The sequence below is a fragment of the Periplaneta americana genome, chromosome 16 (assembly GCF_040183065.1).
Source record: "Periplaneta americana isolate PAMFEO1 chromosome 16, P.americana_PAMFEO1_priV1, whole genome shotgun sequence".
Lineage (NCBI taxonomy): Eukaryota > Metazoa > Arthropoda > Insecta > Blattodea > Blattidae > Periplaneta > Periplaneta americana.
In genome coordinates, this window is record NC_091132.1 from 167,442,454 (window position 1) to 167,469,813 (window position 27,360).

At 34.8% G+C, this 27,360-nt stretch overlaps 1 protein-coding gene across 1 annotated transcript in view; it reads right to left on the reverse strand.

The window, feature by feature from the left end:
- Nucleotides 1-15: 15 nt before the first annotated feature.
- The window catches only part of LOC138691828 (zinc finger protein 714-like), a 32,656-nt gene continuing 5,311 nt past the window's right edge, over nt 16-27,360 (reverse strand). Inside the window, exons 3-5 of the mRNA XM_069814316.1 lie at nt 13,040-13,225; nt 10,653-10,735; nt 16-7,758 (exon numbers count right to left, since the gene is read on the reverse strand). Coding sequence (XP_069670417.1) covers nt 7,242-7,758; nt 10,653-10,735; nt 13,040-13,225 — 786 coding nt within the window. The 3' untranslated portion in view covers nt 16-7,241. The remainder of the gene's footprint in view (nt 7,759-10,652; nt 10,736-13,039; nt 13,226-27,360) is intronic.

Consider the following 27,360-nt stretch of genomic DNA (forward strand, 5'->3'; position numbering starts at 1 on the left):
GCCTTTTATGTTCCTTGTGGCGATGAAAATTTTCACTTAGCTATACGGCTACTTTTCTGGCGTCTTTAATGTATGTATGTATGTGTCTACGCACTTCACTTTGCGTGATTCGGTTTCCACATTAAAATTATAAAAATTATGTAAGTAAAACATTCTTTCCACAAGACTGTGATCTATTTTACGTAGTATTCTTTATAATGTAAATATCCGTCAGTTCTTGTAGTTCCGTTCACTTTCAAAAGAAGGCAGAGCGTCCACAGTATAAGATACTGTGGAGTAACGTTCAAGATTGCGTAGAAAACTTCTCCAGGCTCTGGTACGAGAATCTAAAACGTGGATATGTGATTTACAATGATGTTTTTAATAACATAATTAAGTGGAATTAACGCATATTATAAATTGATTAAATATGTGCATTACATTACCAATTAAACTTTTATATATAATATATGTAATAATTATTGAAGATTCCTTTACAACTTCCTGTATGTATTTTCCTGTTTCACAGATCTATTAAGGATGCAAAAAATAAAATGAAGGGATATGTAATATGCTCAAAGGTACAACAGGTTCATGTACCTTGAAAAATACCCTCTTCTAATTTGGAATACATGGAATATAAGTGGGAATGTAGCTGTAAAAACTGACAGTCCTATTTAAAAATATATTAGCCATCAGTGGCTGCTCGTGAACATTTGCATTGGGAGAGCTGCAGTAGATTTTCGTACATACAAATTTCGCTTCTTGACACTATTGCTAATAAGTATAGGACAAAATTAAATGCATTACATATCGAAAAAACAAAACTTACTGCCTTAGTTCTGAGATATCTCTGGCATCAATTTCTAATTGCTAAAAAAAAAAACTAATACCATCGATTTCAGTCTGAATTTCAGATCGGTAGACACTTATCTTGCAATCTACCAGTTCATTCTGAATTGTCTTAGAATAACCTTAAACAGTGGCATGTTCCAAATGATTTTTGAGAGGCTCGTTTAGATTACTCACGAACTGTAGCAACCCACGAAACACACCAGGGTTTTTCGAATCGTTTTTTCATCATGTCCCCAAGGGGAAGTTCATATTTGCCACAAAATTTGATACAATAAATGTATTTTTTTAATTACTTTAATGATTTGTTCTCACTTCTTGATTATGTTTGAGAATGTTTGTTCTGTTCGTTTCTCTTAATTGCACAGCAATATTAGTTTTGCCTAACATTACCAATGAAACATCATTTTTCAGGTGAGACTGCGAAGATTCGTGCATTTTGCCTTTTAGGGGCAAATGTCCTAAATGTGTCACACCACTCCTAGTCCATGCAGCATCACCACCGAAGAGGAGGCAAGGAACCCAAAATACAGATTTTTTTTGTTTTGTTTTATCCACATAACCACAAATGCTTAGTGTAAATTTCATTGTTATACTTCCTTACATATATCCACTATTTCGGCTACATAAAGCTTGAGTAAGATTTAGGTCGGGTAACGGACGACCCTTTAATTTCACTTCATTATATCAATCTTCTCCGCAAGGAAAAGATGAGAAAAATTAAATTAATATTCTGTAATTCACACACATTCATGCTTGCAAATTTGCACTGGTTAAGTTACGGTACTAAGACTACACTTGAATACAATTGCTTACATAGTTATTACATTAATATCTAGACCACAAAACAACATGAAAGTAAATAATGAAAGTTGGATAAGTAATTTTTGTGTAAGAAACAGTTATAATAATAATAATAATAATAATAATAATAATAATAATAACAATAATACTAAATAATAATAGTAATAATAATAATAATGAGATAATTTTGATATTTATCTGTGATATATATAACCATTAAACATTGAGAAATCTGAAACAGCTACTATTGTTAACAAGAATTGTTAGAAAAATATTTCCTTAGCCTATTCTTAAATTGGTTTGATGTCTGACAGTCCCTGACATTATTCAGTAGAGAATTCCAAAGTCGAGGAACAGCCACATTGAAAGAAGTTGAACATGAGAATGTTCGGTGGGAGGGAATGGATAATATTGAGAAGTGTTGTAATCGTGTGTCTAGGTTATGATAGGTGGATAAATTTTGAAAACGAGACGCAAGATAAACAGGAGTGGAGAAATGTAATATGTGAAAGAGAAGGGAAAGACAGTGGATTTTCCTACGAATTGTAGGTTCCCTCCAAATCATAGGGATACCAAAGGGCAATGACTTCCTTTTTCCAACTCCTCAACTCTTCAACACAACTACGACATACTTTATGGGGGTACCAGGATTTGTCCTGGTCTCCAAACTTAATGCCAAAATATTGAAAGTAAGTGTTCTTTACAAAAGCTGTTATAGTCTGTCTTTGTTTTACTAACGTACCTATATGACCCGCATATATAGCAAAACAAATTTGGATCATTTACACAACCACGTTTCGACATTTTTATGAAATAACACTATTATGTTGTATTCTCGCAGAAAAATGAGAATTCACACACTTCACTTTTACACGACAACCACCAACACAAAACTGATCCTCTAATTTTTTTCAACTTTTAAAACGGGATAGGTTTATTATCTCTTATTATCTATTATTTAAGCTTGGTATTATGTTAGACCTAACAGGATCTCAATAGAATATATTTGTAAGAACAGAACGTTGTTACTTTCAGCTGTAAGAAGGTTCTGTCACCAAACGATACCATTTTAAATAAGGTGTTGTACTGCCGTATATTATTTAAAAAGGGTATCGATAACTGATGTACTGCTATAAGTACCTACCTAAGTTTTTAATTGGTTGTGGAGGCTCTTACATCTCAGGAAGAAAAACATTTTCCCAGCAGCGCAATATATTCAAGACTAATTTACAAACATGTTAAATGATTTATTCTTGTAACGAAAACAGACGCTCCCTGGACCAAATAGTCGTATTTTAATTATGTAATTACTTCATTGTTTGATGTGGTATTGTATGACGTTATGACTGAAATACCGGTACCTATCTTTTTGTTTTTTTCGACCATAACAGACCGAATATATAAGATCTCGCGCTCAAGAGTGGTGGAGTTCAGGGGTTTGAGATGGCCTACAAACCACAAGTCATGCTAAAAATGTTGATTGTCAATTGTTCAATATGGAGTATTGTGCACTACATAGAACTGTTAACGTAGTTTCCCCTAACTATGGTCCACATTTCACATTTTTCTTTGTATATTCAATACTATTCATCCAGATTAAGTGAAATTTTGGCTTTGGACTCTTGTAAGTGTATATTAAATAAATATTGACATATGTGATTGAAATTATTTAATTACACGTGTTAAAAAATAATAAAAATTGGTACATAGTTGTATTCTGAGTTGCCCAACTATGGTCCACTCATATATTCATGCTTGAAAGAATGAATGGACTATAGCTGGAGCTGTAAATCAATACATTGAGTTTCTAATTTAAGGGTAGAAACATAATCTAGCACAGAAATATTAAAAATAAATGAAAAGTACATGGATTCTTTTTATTAGTACACATTGCATAAACACACAATAAACAAGTGAAATCTGAAAGTCATTTTCCTACAATAATGAACAACTACACTCACCGGCAAAAATACCGGGCCACCTAAAGTTTCTCAATTTTTTTATGAGGTGAGAATCAGAAAAGCCATTATGAAATGAAGAAAACATTGCTTCCCAGAAAAAAAAAAACTCTTCTTTAGTATCACTTGCGCTATTATTTTCAACGCCAAACAATGGATATAATTAAAAGGTGTAAAAACTTACAAATTGTTTCAATTTTCTTCCAAATGTGCAACGATGTTGCTGGAGCAATTCTGGGCCTTTAGCTGGTTCTTCTAAAATTCAGCCCACATTCATCCAGACCTCTGCTTACAGTTCTCTTACTCACGTTAACTTGTCTCATTTTCTGGAAGGCTCTTCTGGTCCCAAGAACTGCAGCCACATAACACTGACTATTCCCATCTTCTATCAATGCACCCATTTTGCTGAATCGGTAGGACTTAGTGACATTTATATACAATGAAGTACTCCAATACTGCCTCAAGAGAGCTTACCAGTCTGTAGACTTCTTCAGCATAGCTTGAAATGAGTGCGAGAAGTTTAGACACAATATTGCAAGAAGAACGAATCTTCTTTTCAGAGCATTGTTTGCTATTATGTATTCAGTATTACATTGTTACGTATCATAAAATAAATCAATAACTACATGAACCTCAGCACACCTACAGTTATTTAAAAAATCCTATAATTTTCAAAAATTTTAAATAATATGTAGTTGGCCCGATTTTGTTGCCGGTCAGTGTATATTAAAGAACAAAAGTACGGTATCAAAATAAACTAACACATTCTTAGCAAAATATTATGCACATAAATTAACTGATAATGTTTGTTTACCATACTGAGAACTACATTCAGTACGATTATTTCTCTCCTTTGAATCTCCACTTCTCTTGTAATTCTGAAATTGAAAACAAATCTCTCTTTTTCGAGACGCATATGGGGTCTTCAATTTGTTTTATTATGTTTTCCTATCTATAGAATAAAATGTCTTCCATTTCTCGCCACCTCAGTAATTGCCGCTTCTTACTATACATGAAACAACAGCTCCATTGTTCTTCACTTCCAAAACTTTCCCTGGCCACAATTCCTCCTCAAAAGTAACTACCCTATAACTATGTGCCTTTAGCATTATTTTAAGATATTTCGTTTTCTTTTCCACAACTGACTCACTGTCTGTAAATATGGAGAGTACACCGGAAACATCATAATCTGTATCCAATTCAATTTCATCGCTCTCATAGTCACTTACAGGGACGGTTGTGATCCTTCTAACCTAAAGTTTTCGTTTTACCGGACCACTATTCGTGTTAGTACCATTGATGCTGGAACAGCCTTTCTTTATTTACTGGACTAAAATGTTAAATGGTGTTTTAGAATATACTGAGATACCGTATTTGCAGAAGTAAATAATAAAATTGTTCACATTTCATTAAAACAAAGATTTCAAAATGAAATACAACTATGGTCCACGAAAAATTGTGGTACATACTTGAGGACTGACTTCTAGCCTTGAGGTTAAACATTTCAGAGTCCTTAACCTCTGCCAGTCTAATTGTAACGTGAAAGTAAACACTATATAGCAAGGTTTAATTGTACAATCATATGTCTATAATTTACCAGTTCTACAGAGGAGAGCTTAATAAAACAGACAAACACAAACTGAATGATTTCGTGTCTTCTCACATTCAATAGAACGATGCACACTGACCTTGTTAAGCATCCATATCATTGCCACGTGTAATGGTAGATAGAAGCATCTATGGGGAACATAATTCCTCCACAGTGGCGCCTTAATGGCAACCACTGAACTCCTGGGGGACTAAGTAGTACATAATGCGTTTTGGACCATAGTTGGGTGCCTGGACCATAGTTATGGGAAATTACGGTACCTATTAAGTATACATTACCGTAGCTCACACAAATACGTAATTAAGCATGAAAAATATATTATTACTGAATAATTAATACTTAATATGTGCCGCGTGTGTATTTGTAAAATTATTCCATCTCTGGCTTTAATGCTTTCATAAAAAACGCAACACAAATCAGTCATATAATTTCTGTATAGTACCTCCAAATAGCATTAAATTTAACTGCAATACATATAGCTAATTATTAATGTCGATATAATATAAAGTTTTATGTGCGTAAGCTTCTGTTTAGTCCTACCTTATATGCATTTTTTGTGCCCCGTCCTCATTTCACTCCACCATACCCGCTCTTGTAAAATGTTGTCTGTGTCAATTAGGACTATATTATTCTCACCCCTTCACATGCAATATGAAAGAACAAATGGTATGTATCTTCTTCAGATATCCTGTTCCGAAGAATAAATTCAATATATCTTTGGATGTGTGTATAAATTTTCATCCCCCCCATAAGTAATTTATACATACAGTGCTTACAAATTATCTCTGGCCAGAGTGTAGGCGTATATGGCTCATTAGGTTTGCTTTAAGTGTAAACATTTTCCACAGTAATCACACTTGAAAGTATTTTCGTCTGTGTGAAGAAAAGAATGTGCTTTAAGATGTGAAAAAACGACTACCGCATTTAAATGGTTTTTCACATGTGTCTACGGGAAAGATCATTCAGATTACCCGATATAGAGAAAGACATTCCACTGACATCACATGTGTGCGGTTTTTCTATTATATGAAGCTTGAAGGAAGCCACCTGTGTGAAACACTTTTCACATTGATTAAATTTGAATAGCTTTTCCTCTGTGTGAATGTGGGAGTGAAATTTTAGAATTGCGGATTGTGAGAAAGATATTCCACACAGGTCGCATTTCAACGACTCTTCCCTCTATGTATGCGAGAGTAAATTTTTAGAATCCCTCTTCCTGAGAAACAATTTCCACAGACATTGCATTTGAATCACTTCTCCCCTTGTGAATGCGGGAGTGATATCTTAGGCTTCCAGACTGTCTATAAGACTTTCCACACAAGTCACATTTGAAGGGCCTCTCTCCTGTATGTGTGCGGACGTGAATTTTTAGATTCCCCGTTCCTGAGAAACACTTTCCACAGGCATCGCACTTGAATGGCCTCTCACCTGTGTGAATGCGGGAGTGATATTCTAGATTTGCGAATTGTTTGAAAGATTTTCCACACACGTAACATTTGAATGGCCTCTCGCCTGTATGCATTCGGGAGTGAATTTTCAGATAGCTTTTTCCTGAGAAACACTTTCCACAGGCATCGCATTTGAATGGTCTCTCCCCAGTGTGAATGCGGGAGTGATATTTTAGGTTTGCGGATTGTGAAAAACTTTTTCCACACATGTCGCATTTGAATGGCCTCTCCCCGGTATGAATGCGGGTGTGATGTTTTAGGGTTATTAACTGTGGGAAAGATTTTCCACACAAGTCACATTTGAATGGCCTCTCCCCTGTATGTATGCGGGAGTGAATTTTTAGAGTCTGTGCGCCTGAAAAACATTTTCCACAGGCATCACATTTGAATGGCCTCTCCCCGGTGTGAATGCGGGAATGATATTTTAGGTTTGTTAACTGTGAAAAAGATCTTCCACACAAGTCACATTTGAATGGCCTCTCCCCTGTATGAATGCGAGAGTGAATTTTTAGACGCCTTGTTCCTGAGCAACACTTTCCACAGACATCACATTTGAATGGCGTCTCACCTGTGTGAATTCGGGAATGATTTTTAAGACTTGTCAAATTTGTTTGAGAAGGATTGTCCACACGGATCGCAGTTGAAAGATTTCGCCCCTGTGTGTATGCGGGAGTGACTTTTTAAATCTCTCGGACTTGAGAAACACTTTCCACAGAGAACGCATCTCAATGTCTTTTCGCCTGTCTGTAAAAGTTCGTCATTTTTTAGATGCCCAGATCCTCGTGAAGACTTTGCACGCACATCACACTGAATTGATATTTCTCCTGTGTGTAGGATAGCATGCGTCTTTAAAGAACTTAGTTCAAGAAAGTACTTTCCACAGATATCGCATTTCAAAGACTTTTTCAATGTATGAGTCTGAAAATGACGTTTCAGAGTTTGAGCTGTTACAAAAACCTCATTACAGATCTTACACTTATTAGACTCACTGCTTAAGTCACAAGCAATTGAACTGTCAAGGTTGCTGCAACACTGTGTTAATTCCTCTTCATTACGAGGAATTACGTCGCATTCTGATGATCGAATCTTTCTAACATTACTGTCATTGCTGAAATGAAAATTTCACACACTAAACAACTGATAAAATCAAAATAAATAAGCATTCATATAAAGAGAGAGAAATCGAATGAATCGAAATTGAACACTAACTATTAAAAGTATATTTATGCTCGACCATGCCGAAATGTAGTAATTATACACCTGTTAGTAGCCTTTAATGCACCTCATTAAAGTACACCTATTCATTATAGTTCAGTTGTTCAGCCAATGAGAAATCACCATTGTAGCATTATACAGGCGCAAGTATCGATTATTCAATTTGTCATCTCGTTTTTCAATTCTAAATCAATTTGCAGGTTATATCAAGATTAAAGTTCATGTTATTCTCTACATTATATCAAGGTCAATGACATTCGTTCCTCGGAAAAAATCAATACTTTGCGTCTGCGCACATCTCACAATTTAAAAGGTCAGTTCTGCTCCTCACTTCGATAATCATAACATGAATATTTATGAATAATTTGAAGTTAGAAATAAGGTCGAGCATAAAAAGTCGTATGAAACTTGCCTATAATGGTAATTAAGACGCTCGTATGAAAATTATGAAACTCCCTTGCGCTCGTTTCATAAAAATACTCGCGTCTTAATTTACCATTATAGCCTCGTTGCATAATGTACTATTCCGGTTTTGATTCTTTGCTATATAGAATGAAATACAGAATTGCAATGAGCCACAGAGCTGATGATCATCGCCTGCTAGGCTGTTTGCGGTTCAGAATAGTAACATTTACAACACTACAGTGGCTGTAAAACAGAATAAAGTTGCACTTGAATGTAACATAAATAAATATAGCATTAAATAAATGATATGAAAATAAACGTCCGTCACTATAATAGTACATTATGCAACGAGCCTATAATGATAGTAATTAAGAAGCGAGTATTGATGTTTATGAAACGATTGCAAGTTGAGTTTCATCATTTTCATACGAGCTTCTCAATTACAATTATAGGCGAGTTTCATACGACTTTTTATCCTCGACCATATTTCTAACTTGAAATTATTCAGATGTATAAATTTTATTTGTATCTGACAAGGTCGGAAGTGACCTTGTTCTAGGTCGTGAAATGTGAGATGTGCGCAGACGCGAAAGTATTGATTTTTTCCGAGGAATAATAATATCATTGACCTTGATATAATCCCGTTAAACTTGATATAACCTTGATTATTGAATTCGACATTGAAAAACGAGATAAGAAATTGAATTTATTTGAATATTATTTACAATTAACGCTAATTATTATAGTAACAGAACATAACTTTCTGCGACAGTATTGGATTTCCAGCCTCCGTGACTTTTCGCTAATTCTCTTTCGATTGCATATCCGAGAATAAACGATACTTGCGGTTTTATAACGGTACAAAGCTGACATGTCATTCGCTGAACACCTGTAAGCTGAGTTGTGATTGGCTGAACACCTGTACTTTAATGAGTAGGTGTACTTTAATGACATGCATTAAAGGACTGCTACCAGGTGTATAATTACTACATTTCAGCATGGTCGAGCATAAAATGTATTTAAAATTGAAGTAAGGGGAGAGGACGGTAATTTTTAAATTTTTTTTCCAATTTCGTGTTAAATACTATTTCTCTGTATGTAGAGAGATCATGGCTATAGCAACTCAACCAAATATAACCGGAATTTTGTCCCGTAGGAGTTCTTTTACATGCCGGTAGAATTTAAGCGCACCTAATGTCATCGACCTGGTCCAAGATCGAATCGAACCCGCAACCTTGGGCAACAAGGCCAGTGCTATACCAAGTGTGCCAACAAGGCCAAATTTGTAAAAATGAACCAGTCGGACATCAAAATCATAATTTACGACACAAACTACTAAAACTGTACTGAATACTCTGAAAAAATATGAAATTTGAAATCTCAACCACACATCGAAAAATACAGTCATTAAAACATGAAGATAACCATTCTGACCAAAATTAAGCCCAGCGTATTTCTTTTCTGTCTTAATTATTTGCAAATGCATATATGCCATCAATAGACGCATATGAGATGTAACTGTCCTCAAGAGAACAAGTGTCTACCTTAAATCTATGCAATATAAATTCCCAAATTACAGCATTTTTTCGTTATATTATTCGACAGCCCTCAGGATAATCCTCGAAGTCTAGGGACATAACTATTTGCCTGGGTTCTACTTAGAAAATGCTGCTTCAAATCATATGAGTGAAACATTTATCATTAGTCATCTGATTTTAATAAGATACTCGTATAACCTATACCTCATTTTTGTAATTCGGTACCCATTATTTTAAATTTGGACAGCTCTGGAACCGAAACTATTTACATTTCACGATTTCCCTTTCTGAATTATGGATGTCATGTTAAGATCTCTTCATGAAAAAAAAAAAATGTTAATTTTTTGACAGTCACGCAAGATTTATTTTTCAAATTCGTTGAGTTTACATGGAATGACCCATTTATGCAGGCAGCAGATATGTTGGGAACTGTGAGCCATAATTAGTGTAAATGTAAGTTCAGTGTAATTTGTGGTAAATTATGGTTTTTTACCCTATCCCTAAGTTTTAAATTTCATAGCGACAGTTTCATTCTTCTCTATATAGAAAAGTGGAGACCTCTTGCGGGCAAAACACATAACAAAATGGAGTGTACGGAAATGAAAAAACTTCTCAGTAGCAGAGTGGTAGAACACAGCCAAAAATCGTAAAAATTAGTCACTTTTTCGAATGATCAGTTATATATGAAAGAATCTGTATACTGAGGTGTCGATATGGATAACCAAATCCATATATTAATAAAAACAGTATTATATAGCTACCCGAACATTTAAGTCCCCACACAATCATTAAAAGAAGCTGTCAAAGATTAAAAGAAGAACTGAAACATGCAAACTACACTCACCTATCAAGCAAAACTTTATCCTCCTTTGAAGATATTTCTACTTTCTCTTCCTCATGAAGTCTGTTCAGATCGAATGAGTCTTCCTGGAAAAGTGAGAAAATAATGAACACAGCTTTAACTGACCACACAGATGATCTGTTGTTTCAATGTCAGAGCTGAACATCAATCCTAATGATTAACATTCAATTTTTTTAGTAATTTTATAATGACTTTCATATGGAATAGAAGTCTTTTCTCCAAACTGTTTCCATTTTCTTCCTTCAAGTATACTTCGTTACATTGAGGCTATTTGTATGTATTAAAACGGATTGGAAACAAGTTTCAACATTGAAAACATGTGCACGTGGTGTAGAAAGTTCCTCCAGTTTGCGGAACCACATCATCTTACAATATTCGAGATAAATAAACAGGAAATTGAGATTTAAACATCACACGTATTGCCAATACTTCATAAATGAAAGATTTATTTCTCCAAAAGCAAACTCTATCACGATTTCTTCTTCTTGAAATAATATATCACAACAAAATCTTCTTTCCTCCACACATGCGAACTATAATCTGAGCGTTACTATCAAATATATCTAATATAGATTGTTGCATCGGGTTCAAAAATTCAGAATTCGAAATTTATAAAGATATGGAACTTGACGTATGTCGTCATTGTAGAAGATTGTAAGACATTTCAATGTAGATCAAAGTTCGTAAATGCTGATTTTATAATGATGATGATGAAAAGAATAATAATTTTAATAATAATAATAATAATAATAATAATAATAATAATAATAATAATATTAATAATAATAATATTAATAATAATAATAATAATAATAATATTAATAATAATAATAATGACAATGATGATAGTGGTCGAGGTGACGGTGGTGTGTTGATATTGATGATAATAGTAATAGTAATTATTATTATTATTATTATTTTTTTTTTATTTTTTTTTATTTTTTAAGTTCTATAAGCTATGAAATCTCTTCGCAGTTTAGTTTAGAATATAGTCCCACTGTACCCTACAATCACTTACAATTTTCCAGTTCTCATAATTTTTTAAAACTTATAGATCCTCTTTCAGATTTTCCAAATATCTAAACCAAGGCTGATTTCACAATTGGAAAACTCTGCCAAATAAGGGTGTAGCCAACAGGTCTATAATACAGGTTTTACGAGAAAGGAAAATAATTTCAAGGGCAAATTTCGTTAGGCTTATATTTACTAGTAGAAACTTTTGACTAATCAAGCATACAAGTTTATGCAGCAATTGAATGCAATCATAATTTATATAAATAAAGGCTTCAAAATTACTTTTTCTATCCAAGTCACATATTTCATTAATTTGATGTTACAACCATTTTTCAGGGAAGGTCTTCAATTATCCCAATCAATTAGAAAAAAATTCGGAATATGGGAAATGCATACTGATAAAAAGAATTGTGAGTCAACAGCAGCTGAGGTACTGAAAAGTGTGTCATTCTCTCATATTTGTTTGTGACACAACAAAACACGTTCATATTGTAAACTGAATGACTACTTTTCTATAAACTTACTTCTTAGCAAAGTTCGATGACATTCAATCTTTTCTTGACTTTTAATAAACCTATATCATCATCATCATCATCATCATCATCATCATCATCATCATCATCATCATCATCATCATCATCGTCATCGTCATCGTCATCGTCATCATCATCCATATAGGTTTATAATACAAACCGAGAAGGACTGTTACGGTCGACGAAAGTTTTAATAAACCCATAGTCCGGGTTCGCTTTATGAACCTGTCCAGTTTGTTTTCTGGCACTACAAAGTAAAGTTTGTTTATCGCCGCTACAATAATTTTCCCACGGGCACAATTGAGGGATCTGTGAAATTCTTTGCCGATTCTTTCCATTTTTACATTCTTGCACTATGTGAAGCAGATACAACATGCTGGTCAACTTGAAATTTTTTAGTACATTTTATCTGTAATTATAATAAACCTTACGATTAACTAAATACGATTTAAAGAGGGACATTGTAATTTAATTAATTATTTTAAAGTTTTGGGATGTTTAAATATTTGATTGGTGACTAGCATAGTACTTTCTACATCAATAGCATTGAATATATATTGTAAAGTTCCAATAAAATCCTGTTGCTGTGTTTTATTTTTTCGAGGTAATTCTTTCTGTAGCTCGCCACAAATATGTATTTGTGGAATATTATTTGATTTCATGATCAAAAACGAGAGCAGATTAAGTTCAGAAACCATTGCAAAAATATAATAAATAAAAGGAAAGAAGGAAAGTCGATTAATAATATTCCCAGATTGTTAATGCCTCTGTTATACTTAAATCACACTAGCTATATCTGCATTATGATATTGAAATACTTACATCAACTTCAGACTTCACCATAGGAAAGGTAACTGGCTGCGGAGTTTCTTCAACTTCACATTTCATCATGCGAAAGCTAACAGGCTCTGGAGTGTCTTCAACTTTTACCTCAGATGTGAGATCATAACTGTGGTCCACACATTCTGTTTTGATGCCTGCCACTTGCAGATGAGACAAATTCCCTTCCTACAAAACATGAAGGTATCATGAATAAATTAATTTAGGCAGGTTCAAGTTGACAACATTCGTAACAGCTATCAATCAGGTTTTGCATGGTAGTCAGTGGCTAATCCTTTTACCACAGGCGACAATTTAGAGTAGAAAATTACAGGTAGAAGAAATACGAGACTTTAGGGACATGTGGAATGATAGATAATAAGCCAGGTGTTCCATTCTGAAAAGAATTTACATGCTATAATATGAGTAAAATAATCTAACTCAGTATCTACACCATCTGTGCAGATGTCTTCTCGAATTGGATATTTTATTACTGAAGACATAACCAAATTGGAATTATAAAAAAATAGCAAAAGAAACAAACATTGGAAATATCCAATCTCAAGGTTCTTCATCCTAGAGAAGGCAAAACTTTCGGCTTTTAAAATCCCCACAGGAATAATGTGATATACGAGGCGTGTTCTTAAAGTAAGTTCCAAAAGGTTGTAGTAAGTAAAGAGGAAGATATTTACAAACCATTTTAGTTTCATTGTATTCCCCACACTTTAATTACTTCTCAACATAATCTCCACCATTATTGAGGCATTTATCGAGTCGTGGCACAAGTCTTTCTATCCCTCATTGTAGAATTCACCCGCCTGTGATGCGAACCACTCCTGCACTGCCGTTTTCATTTCATCGTCGCCATGATCTTCCGTGTTGATATGGCTTCTTTGAATTTCTTTTTCCTTGGTGATGCAGTGTGCCTCCATTCCATGGACTGCTGCTTCGATTCAGGTGTCATGTGAGACACCCAAGTCTCGTCACCTGTCACGATATGGGCAAGAAACTCATTGCCTTGCTCACTGTAACGTGTGAGAAAGCTCAATGCACTGGAAGCTCGTTTGGTTTTGTGTGCCTCGGTGAGCATCTTGGGTACCCATCATGAGCACAATTTTTGATATCATGATCCATCTGTCACAATATTGTAGAGAAAACTCTGCGACATTTGTGGAAAATTCAAGGAAAGCGAAGAAATTGTGAACCTCCTGACCTCATGAATTTTTTCATGGACAGCACGCACGAAATCGTCATTGATGAAAGATGGCCGACCGGTACGCTGCTCGTCATGCACAGAGACGCGGCTCTCGTTGAACTTTCTAACCCATCTCCTGATCATTCCATCACTAATGGCATCATCACCATACACCTCACAAAGTTGACGATGAATGTCAGCTGGTTTGATGTTTCTCGCATTCAAGAAACGAATAACAGACCGCATCTCACAGTCGGTGGGGTGCTCCATTACATTAAACATTTCAACTGATCACAACTAACCACACACGCGGACTGAAGCTCTGAAAATGCATGCACAGGTTGCCTGAGGACTGAAGAAGAAAACACGCATGCGCAAAGTAACGATTGCAGCGATGCGACGGCTGTAATTGAAAAACGGAACTTACTTTAAGAACACGCCTCGTATGTCAAATTTAACTCTTTACGTTTCTGTCCCATCCAAAAATCATCACTAGAAATTCAATGCTGTTGCAGATCAATGGAATAATATCTTTTGTAGTAGATATATTTAGAATATATTAATAGCATGAAATATTTTAAACCTCTGCTCAGGATAGGGATCAATGGCGGGCTTATGTGAGGGCGGCAACGAACCTGCGGGTTCCTTAAAATCCACTAAGTAGGCTAAGTATAATAAAAGGGATTCGGTAATTCTGCAGAAAATTCGGTTAATATGACGGATCTCATCGCGAATCAGTGACAGGTTAAGTCTGGCTTTTTCAGGCTTTTGGTATGCCTAACAAAAAACGTACCGGTATAAGCAAGACATACAAAAAATCCTGAACAAACCTCATCTCCGCTGATAAACATTTAACAACATGTTAAATATAACACGTTGAATTTGACAAGTACATGGATACTTTAAGTCCCAATTCACTTAACATGTTGACTGAGTACGTTGAAGTTAACACTTTTAACATGTTGGCATGTTTTCCAGCATAAATGGAAAACACGTCAAGTCAATTCACTTGCTCGTGCAGCTTCGATACAGTTCGGCAAAGTTCGTACTGTTTCCATAGCAACAACTGACTTTCGATTTTGTGACGCGTAATTAGGAACACCTCTTCATCAGTTTTACACGATCCTTGGTGTTGCCTGTAAGTTGCTAGAAGTAATGGAGTGGACGAAAGAAAATATATTAGAATAAAATTGATTAATGCACTGATGGAAACGTCTTGTTTCTGGGATGCCTCTGCAAAAGAATACAGAGGCAAAACAAAGAAGGCCGACTGTTTTAGAAAACTGGAATTATTATGTATCTTCTCGAGAACACAATAGAGTGATTTCGCACCCTCGTCTTACGCTAAACTTTAAAAGCTATGTTGACGTGAATAATGATGTATTTGACGATGTATGTTAACGTTCGTAAAACTTCGGAAAGAATCATTATACATACGATATTTCCCGCTCCTTTAACATAGATCATGTCGTAGCTCCTATGATAGTCGACCAATCAATCGCACTGTATTTTTTTTTAAATGATAGCTCAATGTCTAAGGAAGACATAGAAAAAATCGAAAAGAAAATCCTTTTCGGAACAATAAAAAAAAATATTAACTTCGATGTGGTATGTTCAGGTTACATAATTGAATGGTATATTTATCAAAGGGCCTAAGTTATTATTTTCTGAAAATGAGTTTGTTATGTAATAACTGCTCTTTGGGTGTAGATAGATCGATTTAGATATGAAGAGGGCTAAGTTTCACACTCTAAATCATTTGTAGAATTTATGACACAATTTTTATTCCAGACTTAATTTCAAAATTTCGGCTTATAAGCAGTTTTTCTTTAATTGCTAACAATTTAGTATTCAAGACTTATGGCCAGTTTTTCCAAGTAATGTTTAATGTGGCTTAACAAATGTTAAATTAACAGCTGGTTTATTTTTAACGTTTTGTTAAGATGTTTTCCATTTTTCCAACATAATTTTGTTTAAAATAACCAACACTTAACTTTAACTGTCGTTAATACTATTCTAACTACTCAACAGCAGTTGGTAATGATTTTGCATATATAAGACAACTTCTTATTGGCTGATATTACTATTTAAATTCTGTACTATGGAGTAAGTCATGAAACATGTGTAAAATCGTAACCTATTACAGTAGCCATGATTCATACAGTACAGAGAATTGATAAATGAAAGTTGCATTGACTGCTATTGAATAATAATAATTATTATGTATGGTTACATTTTATAATGCTAAATATGAATTTCTGTTTAGAAAATTCTCAGCATTATGACCACCAGGTGACAATAATTACACGAATGTGTGTATAGTCAACTGTACACAAAACCCCGAGGAGAATTCCGTATCATATAAAATTCTCTAATTTAGGTTCATGTATAAATTATATGTAATTTCGTCCTAAAGAAGCAATTGCTGCTGAAACATTTTATTATTTACTCACTGCGTATTTTGAAGCACTTTTGACATGAGCTATAGTTGAAGAGCTAGTAACATAGAATCTAGAGTTAATAGTAGTTAGTGAATTGGAACAAGTGGCCTATTTCAACTAGGTAACATACAACTGAGTTTTATTTTAAGACATGAAAGTGATTATTATAACTACATATCGGTACCTAAGAAATATTAGTAAATTAATACATAATGTGCATTCAAACATAACGAAACTTAATTGGTATATTAACTTTCATTTATTAGAGTTATATTATAGCTAGCGATAAGATAGGTTTGCACTGGCTTAAAGCAGAAGCGAAAGTGCTGGATTCTTGGAATTTATAATCGTTTTCTTTTCGATGGAAATTAATTTTTCCAGTAGGATAATCACCCCGTGCATACCGTCATAAACGTTCAAAGACGGTTCACGGAAAAGCATGAAAAAGAGGATTGACAAATATCGAGACATCCCACCTCAAAATCCAGATCAGTTCTGGAATCAAGTTCTGGTTACCTGGGAAGATTTCGCTAAGGACCAGAACTATTTCCGTGATCTGGTGGACTCAATGCCCCGAAAATGCCAAGCAGTGATAGACGCCGATGGCATGTGGACAATGTACTAGATCCACATGTGTATTTCTTTTATTTTTCTTTGATTTGTTTGCTTATCTTTGTTTTATTTCGGGAAGAAAATTGATCTCCCAAGAGTTTCTTAAATTCTCCTAGTGGAGCCAGAGTTGCGAAAGTTCCACTACACAAGATTATAAAAATGAAGAAAGGTAACATGTATAAAAATTTGTTACGTTAAAAAAAAAAAAAAAAAGTTATCGCCGAGAACCGAACACGGGCCCCTGGGATAGCAAGCCAACACGCTACTGACTACTCCATCTGGGTACGATGACGTAACCAGCGCGACGAGGTACATATAGCTGTTAGGCTTGAAGTCTACGGACACAGCTCACATACAAACGTAATCGTGTAAATATTTCAATGTTCAGTACTAGTTAATGTTTCATTTGGACTGATTTACTGAAGCTTGGTGAAACCGTCCCTTACTCTAAACATTCCTCAAAGAGAAACATAACATGTTACTTTCACAACTTTTGTCTGAACAGCTGTGGTGTTATCCGCCATGTTTAACTGTTTGTTAAATGAGTTAACGGCCTGAAATCCTACATTTAAAGTTAACAATCGGTTAAGAATCTGTTAAGCCAAACTGGTGTTGAACAAATGGAAAAACTGTATTTAACAAACTGTTGAAGGTTTAACAGTCGTTAAGTCTTCTAACAATACTTGGACAAACCGGCCATTAGGCTCTTTAAAAAATAACCCATTCATTTAGAGCTTCACTTTCAAAAGTTGATAAGGGTAAACTTATCTGTTTTTCACGTTAGATGGGGGGTCAGAGCAAGAGATATGTTGAGAAAGAATGGAAATTACTTGTGGTTGCTACTAAAATGTTTACTGGTTTCCGAGTTACGGCGAGTTAAACAAAGGAGTGTTTTCGCTTGGCGGAGTACTCACGACTCAATGTATTATCTGTTAGAAAGTCAACGAAAAATTCTTTCCTGAGTCTTCTTATACTTCAGCCTGAATAATTTGTCCAGGCTGAGCTGCTGTAAGTAGATGAATTTCATCCAAAGTGGTAAATCTCAAAAGAGACACCATGTCCTAACATCGAATTACGCCTACAGTAAACTTCGTTTACGTCCACGTTATCTGCCAAGAGATAGCGTCTTGCGCTATTGAAATAATGTAAGGTGAATGGCTCTGATTGGTTCTTTCATCAATAAAGTTAGCTGAACATTATCGTTTAGGATTTGGCGAGGGTGCAAATAATCTCTACTGAAAAAAAAATCTCATCCTTGCGTTCGCAGCATCTAAGAGCAGCATGGACCACATATAAATGCCGAAATGGTTTGCATTTAAGGCGATGAATTTCATGATGGGAATAAGAATAAAAAAAATCTTCCGTCACAAGTGATAAGTTTAATCAAATTAAGTCATACAGAATCTAAAAATTCTTGTAGATAATTACAAAGCCAAGAAACGCTGATTCATTAAAAAGCGCGAGTGAAGTGAAACTGCTGCTCATAATCGTGTCTTTCTTTGATTTAACAGGAAGTATTTTTTATGCTCGACCATGCCGAAATGTAGTAATTATACACCTCATTAAAGTACACCTATTCATTATAGTTCAGTTCTTCAGCCAATGTGAAATCACTATTGTACCATTATAAAACCGCAAGTATCGATTATTCTCGGGTATGCAACCGAAAGACAATTAACGAAACGTCACGGAGGCTGTAAATCCAATACTGTCGCAGAAGGTCATGTTCTGTTACTATAATAATTAGCGTTAATTGTAAATAATATTAAAATAAAATCAATTTGTCATCTCGTTTTTCAATTCTAAATCAATTTCCAGGTTATATCAATATTAATGTTCATGTTATTCTCTAGATTATATCAAGGTGAATGACATTCGTCCCTCGTAAAAAAATCAATACTTTCGCGTCTGCGCACATCTCACAATTTAGAAGGTCAGTTCTGCCATAGCCCTCTCCGATCCCATACTCTTTCAGCCTTGGCAGTTTCCCTTTCCAATATGGCAGTTTGGGTATTACAAGAACTTACAAATGTTGCCGCTTGGAGCGCTGAATACCGACTGTTGTTTTGTTGGCGCGGTGTAGAGTTTTGTACGGAAGCATGTTACCACGCGGATGTGCAGTTTTTTTTTTCGTGGTACCGAGTCTTTATTTTTTTTTCAGTGGTATTGTGAAATTGAATTTAAGTGATATTATTTCATTGTGTTGGTGAATGTAATGTTATGTGATTATTTTTAAATGTGTTGGCGAATTTAATCTTCCACAAGGTAAGCAATGATACTGGCAATGATACTGATTTATATAGGCCTAAATATTGTAGCTGTTATTAATCATCATGCAATGACGTTTAGTAATTTTTTTATATTCTTATAGTAGAACACCTCGATTAAATAAGAGGAGCTAGGAATCAAAACACGTTGTGTCCACAAATCAAAACTTTTCAGGAGAGTCGAAAAACAAAGCTTCTGATAAATTTAAAGTTTTGAAAGAAATAACATAATTAGAATCGTACACAAAATTAGGTGGCACTATTGCGCAAAATAAAAAAAAAATATCCAAGCGTAATATTTATATATGACGTTTTGAAAAATCATGGACTTAATTCGTTTTGTTCCGAAATTACGGACTGAAATGGTTTTGTTACAAGCATATATTCAAAACACTCATTTATGTGGATTTTTTTAAATTGTGGCCACATTCCTTTCCAAAGACTTTTATACAAATACAAAGTTAACTTTAAAGACAATTATTAAATTATGTTCACCTGTGTTAGCAAGCAACATAGGATGAAAATTTAATTTATTAAATTTAACTGTCATTGTTCAATTTAGTTCAGTCTAGATCATTGATAAGCGAGGTTCTTCTTCCATAAACTCACACTCCACTATTTCATCCTCCTCACACTGATCTTTGTTGCAACAACTTTTTATATCCAACAATTTTTCTGCTTTTATTTTATTGCTTAGTAGTACTAAGGCTGGGTCAATCCTCTCATTATTTTCAATGGCATGGTCTCCCTTAGGTAGTGACACTGGACATTTACTTAGATCACCCATTGTGTAAGTATACTCCAATTCCACATTGATGTAATGTTTGCTTCCTTTCATTATTTTCGTGAGTCTCTTTTCATATCACTTATACCAACTGGCTTTTTTACGTAGCCTAATCGCACAGATATCTGAAATTGTGAATATGCTACTACTTACTCAATATATGAACGACACTGACTGTACCGTAAATATCATGATATTCTTTTGTTTCCAAAATACCAAACATCCGGTTTGTTTGCAAAAAGGAATGCTCTCGCACAGAAAAAGTCATACATATTTCCATCACGGAATCTGGAGATTTATTCAACAACCACCAATACAAAGCATGGACAACATGTGCATTTCGATTTTGACCAGCGCAATCGTCGGAGAAGAGTCTCAGGAGGGAAATGTTTTTTTTTTTCTTTGAAATTATAATTTGTTAGGAAATGAGACAGAGCAGAGCTAACTTCAATCGCCCCTCTTTTTGCCTGGTTTTCTGTCCAGCAATAAAAAGTTGGGAAATGTGTTATCAATGACAGTAATGCACAAAGCATAGTAAGAAAGCTGTCGTGCGTAGTGTGCCTCCCCAATTGCTAGTTTCGTTTCGATGTTCCACTCTTCCGACGTTTTCGAGCTCCTGTAGAGTGCTCCCCAACTGGCGCACCTTCTTCCATGATTTTATAATATGCTTAGTGCTTAAACTCTAGTAGCCCTTTCGTGTAAATTCTTAGAAAATATTAAATCTTTCACTTATTTAGCAGAAGCTGTATTAGTTAACCCTTTGCCTACTCAAATCTTGTCAGGAACTTGATGCGCTCCCAAAGCATTGCCGTCTAGACATGACGTCTTGGAACCCTGCGACTTTTATTTACAGTTTTCTTTCAAGCTGTCAATTGCAGTTTTTTCAAGCTGTCTATTTAGAGGGTTGTTGTATGTTGTAAAACGATCTTTCTTGAAGAAGAGGAGTTATTTTCCTCTAAATATACGCGAAAGGTTTTCCAAAATTCGTAACTGTTTGAATAAAAGTGCACTGAAGTTCTGTCCTGCATCCCAAGTGGAATCGACAACGTTTAAGAAAGGGAGTCAGAATCGAGGTCTTGTAAGAGTTATTGGCAGTAAAGTGACATGACAGAAATGGTCTGTTTACAAAGCACAGCATTCACATGGTCAACATAAAGGGAAAAAGGGTAACAATGAATGGGAATAAACAGTGGTGAAACTGAAGTGCGTAATAGAGTACAATAACGTTATGTTGTGGGTTGGCCGTCAGGTCAGCGTCAGAATGAAGTCTTACATCCCTTCCCCATTATGGGAAAATACGTAAAAAAGACTACAGAAATGTTTCCTTCAATATAATATTTATGGTACCGGTACTTTTCAGCTTTTCAATGTCTACGTAATTGCATGTAAGACCGTGAAGGGAAGCATATCCAGGCAGGAAAGGATCTATACAAATCTTCGACTAGACCTGACAGGCATTTTATATAGAGTTAATCTTGCCTACTAACTGCAACTAACTCCAACTACTAACTTTAGTAACTGCAATGTTAGTGGAAGGGATGCTGGTGTTACGACGACAATATTACAACCAAACTGTTGGGCTCATTTCCCCCTCCCATCATATACCTACCACCCATACAAAAAGAAACCAGCAAGAACCTGCAAAGTTTTATTAAATCTCACAAGAAACAAGCGAAGTAACGTGGGAGTGCAAACAATGTTTTATACTGGAGTTTTTCGAAGCCTACCGTATTGTTCAAATTGTTACCAAATCATGAATATGATATCACAATTTTTAGTAAAAGACCCGTGTTTATTGTAAACGACCTCCACCTGCCTTTAAATGCCACTTACCGCACACCGCCAACTCAATGTCTGCGCGGGGGGATTTAAATAGAGTTTCCAGGCAATAAACCTATCCTTTTAAATCTTACTGCATGCACTTAAAGGTAGCAACAAGCAAACTTTAGAAAAGAGTCAACAATGAACATTTGTTAAAGACTGGTGTCGAATTAATTACGTTCATTCTGGTGTACTGCTTTCGTTAGAAGGTATCTTAAGTTCATGGACTTAACTCGGTCTGATCTATTCAGGATGATGGACAGAATACGTTCTGAATCAGAACTTCGATTTCAGGCTGACTTTAAACAGGCTAAAATTGTGAATTGCAACAAATGTCAAGTGTAGCATGATGAAGCGCCTCTAAAAGAACGCAAATTCGGAAAAAACGCATTTTAGATAAAATGTGGACTTAACGCGTTTTGATTCCGATGCTTAGAAACTAATGCCATTCAGTTCCTTGAAATAATACGAGTAATTTGCGACATGGGTTTTAGGACTATAACAATATTACATTATTAACGAAGTCTTATTTATGTTATTTTATTGCAGATGCCTAATTGTTGCGTACCGTTCTGTACAAATGAAAGGGGAAAAACGAAGGGGATAAGCTTCCATGAATTTCCTGTCGATGAAGATTTGAAAGACAAATGGTTAAAAGCAATTTCCAGAGATAAGTTTGTACCTAATTCATATTCAGATTCGTCCTTAGTCTGTAGCGAACATTTCACTATAAGTGATTATACACCGAATTTGAAAAGGAAAGTTCTCAAACGAGGTAGTGTTCCAAGTAAATTCCCTAATTATCCTGCACATAAAGTACCACCAGTTTTAAAACCAAGGCGTAGTATAGTCCGGCATAATTTGGAAGAAAATACTAAGAAGCATAAAAGGAGCAATAGTCCACAAGAGGAAGAAGATTTTATAGCTGATACCACGGAATATAAATCTACTGATGTTCAGACAGATGAGGATTTTGATTCTAAATTTAAAAGTCTAGAAAAGGAAAACAGAGCTTTGAAAACAAAGATTTGGCGTCTGAATCACAAACTTGCTCGCGTCGACCAAAATTTAAGAAAATTATCAGACCGGGCAGAGTATTTAGAAAATAACGAATACCATACGAATCTTGAGAGTATTCTGTCAGAAGAAAACCACTCTAAAAAAACGATTTTGCTGCATGATATAATTGTAAATTATAACAAAAAGACACCACGTTGGAGTGAGGAAACAGTAAAACAATGCGTCATATGGCAATACTGCTCACCTAAGGGCTATAAATATGCAAGGGAGTACATATTAACGCTTCCTAGTACTCGAACTCTCTCTCGTTTCGTTGGAGATGTATCACTAGAAACAGGAGTAACCCTATTAATAAAATCAAGACTTACTGCAGAAGCTAGTTCTTTGAAGAAGGCAGAATTGTTATGTAGTCTTGTAGTAGATGAAATGTCTATTAAGCAGCAACTCCAGTACGACAACAAATTGGATTCATTTTTCGGGGAACGTGATCATCTCCCTAGTCAAAAATCAAATGACAGTAATAATTCAGAGAAAGGAAAGGTTCCAGTGCTTGCTAATCGACTCTTATGCTTCATGATTTGTGGTTTATCTACGAAATATAGAATACCGGCAGGATACTTTTTCACAAAACAGCTTACTGGCTCGCAGTTATACATGCTGACAATGTCTGTCATACATCACATAGAAGAGTGTGGCTTTATTCTTCTCCATTTAGTTACGGATAACCATAAAACGAACGTCACTATGATGAAAAAATTTTCTGGGAGCAGAAGTTTAAAGACTGACGTACCCCACCCAGAAGATCCCAAGCGCTCTCTCTTTCTTGCTTTTGACCAATGTCATATTTTGAAAAATTTGAGATCCCTTTTTTTGGAAAGAATTATGTTCGATGGTCATGAAATTATAACTGGAGACTATGTAAAGAAATTGTATGAAATTCAGGAACTGCAAACAATCACAACTGTTCATTTTCTATCAAGGAAGCATGTAGACCCTACAAATTTCGAAAAAATGAATGTGAGAAGAGCCAAGGAAGTTTTTTCCGCCGAAGTAATAGCTGCTTTAAAATTTCTGAAAGATAATCCACATGTACATTCTAAAGCTGAGGCCTTTTCATCTTCTGGGGCGACAATAGCTTATATGGAGAACATTTTACGGTGGTTTACCCTCCACGATGTTAATAGCACAACACACCATAGTCGCATTAGAAATCCAGACAAAATGCACTATTTTTCTATTGACGATGAAAGATTGAACTGGTTGAAAAATGAGTTCCCTCTGTATTTGGAAAGCATAAAAAGGGAGAGTCAGAAATCTGAAAAACAATTTCTGACAAATGAAACTTTCGAAGCATTGGTCCTTACAACAGCTTCCACCGTAAAGTGTGTACGCTATTTGTTAAATGGTGGGTTTCATTTTGTCCTGACAAGATCTTTTAATTCAGATCCCATAGAATTATTTTTCAGTGGCTTACGTCAGACAGCAGGTGGCAACGATATGCTAGATTGCAGAGCAGTGACTTTTAGTATGAACAAGATTTTGAAAACTGGCTTAATTTCTATACCTTTTTCTACAAATGTTGATGTACAAAATAGGTCACTCTCTGTATGGAATAGTGACAGTTTTCCCAAGACCACAGCGACTGAGGAAAACAATGGCGCATCAAGTACACTGCCTAATCATGTGGTAAAAATTCTGACTGGCTTGGAAGAAACGCAACCTGAGTTATAATATTTAGTTTCTAAAATTAAAATTGATTGTGTTAATTTTTTATGCAATTGTCATTCTAGTCTTCAAAATTATTACAACTGGAACTATAATACGAGTAGTTTTAAAGTGTCTATAGAATTTCACCACGCAATTTTCATGAAACTAGGAAAAATATTACTTTTTATTTATTTACAGATCCCAACATAGAGAGTATCCGGCTTTCTTCAATAGCCTATGTTGGTGGATACGTGCTAAAAAAACTATTAGGTGATGTGAAGTGCAATTTATGCACAAATGTAATTGCTACGTCTTCTTGCAGTTCAGTTCTCATGGATTTAATATATAAGCGTGATGTTAGTGGAAACAGTTTATATTACCCCACACCTTCTTTTGTAAATGTGTTAGGTATTACTTTAGAATTTGTTGAGAATGCTGTGAGATACTTACCGTCGTGTGGTGTGAGGAAACAATTACAATCATATTTAATACCAGAACTAAATAAGTTTTTTACTGCTGCGTGTGAACACTGTGTGTGTAAATACTTTTTGCATTCAGTGTTAAAACGTGTGGCATTTGTTCAAACTGAGGCTTTTGAAAGACAGAAATATTTAAACGCAAAACCTCTTGGTCGCAAGGTCTTACGTTTATAGCAGCAGACCGCGACGAGGAACAGTCGGTGATCAGCGCCACAGTGGAGGAAAAGGAAACTACGTACTATAACATAGAGAGGTATGTATTGCCAAGGCTGGTAGAGCATAATAATACTGTATAGGAGCGGGCTATGGTTCTGCTCTTCACTTAGATAACCATAACATGAATACTTATGAATAATTTCAAGTTAGAAATATGGTCGAGCATAAAAAGTCGTATGAAACTTGCCTATAATGGTAATAAAGATGCCCGTATGAAAATTATGAAACTCGCTTGCGTTCGTTTCATAAACAAACATACTCGCGTCTTAATTACTGCCATTATAGGCTCGTTGCATAATGTACTATTACAGCACTATACTAAATTCGTGTTATGACATCCCCAGACAGTTTTTGAATTCAAATCAATTTTCAACTTTAAGCTCGTTTAGAATGTCTTCTGCATTGCGTCTCTTACTAAGATATTGCTGTACCAACATTCCCCTTTTCTTCCTTTTCAAGGCCTTGTAACAAGCAATGGAGGCAATAACAAAAGTTAAGTCATCTTCATCTCAGTCCATCGTCCGAGGTTTGAAAATAAGATATTAGGTACCTACATTAAAATCTCATAGAATGTTTATGGTGGACTATTCAATTCAATTCAATTCAATTTATTAAGCCATTAAACAAACAGTGATAGGCTTCGTCACAATACAGAAGGGAGGAAAAAAACATACATTTGAAAATAGACATATAATTGAAGACAGTAAAGGTTAATTAGAATGAAAACACAAAACATATTGAAACTGAAAATTAATGAAAATACTTCACTCTTAATGTAATATTTGTAACTAAATGTAAATAACTTTATTAAAAAACAATTTCGTATGAATTCATGTTAAGAAACTCATCTACAGAGTAGAAAGGATTAATTAAAAGCCAATTATAAAATCTAGCTTTGAAACTATCGGTTCGTAACTTATAATATTGACTGAGAAGCTTATTACATAACTTCATCCCCATGACAGAAAAATTTGTACTAGTTTCATGTAATCTACTGTACGGAATATTAATTCGTTCACTATTTCTAATTTCATGATCATGTATATTGGCTATTAATGAGTAAATTGTCTACATTTTGTCGAATGTAAAGGACTAGGTCATATATATATATATATATATATATATATATATATATATATATAAATTTATGACAGTTAATATCTGAAGAGTTCGCGGGAAAAACGATGAATGTCACAGTTTTCTTAAGGTTGATGTCATTATCTAATTCAATGGATCACTGCGAAATTTAATGCTGTTCTTATGAAAAATGGTAAAAAGGAGAATTATCACCACGAATACAGTAATCCTTTCCTTTATTTTCTATAGAAACAGCACTACATCTTGCAGTTATAGACACAATTAGATCATTATCTAATCCTTAAACAGAAATGTGACATTCATCGTTTTTCCCGCGAACTCTTCACTGTGATTGATTGAAAAGAGGTCGACAGTGTTCAAGATATTCGTAGTTTGATTGACATAGAATTCTAATGGCTTTCTTTTGCAAAATCAAGACACTCTCAATTTTGCTACCATTTCCCCAGAAAATTGCGGCATACCTAATTATCGACTGAAAGAACGAAAAGTAGGCACATCTTAAATAATTTTGAGAAACGCAAGTCACTAATTTCTTTAATAAATATATAACTCTTAATAATTTTGTGCATATATATTCGATATGTTTTTTCCATGTCAAACTAGAGTTTCAAAAAAGTCCTAGAAATTTGGTATAGTTTTGTATGTTGTCCTTTTTTATTACATGACTAGCCGTGCCCATGTGCT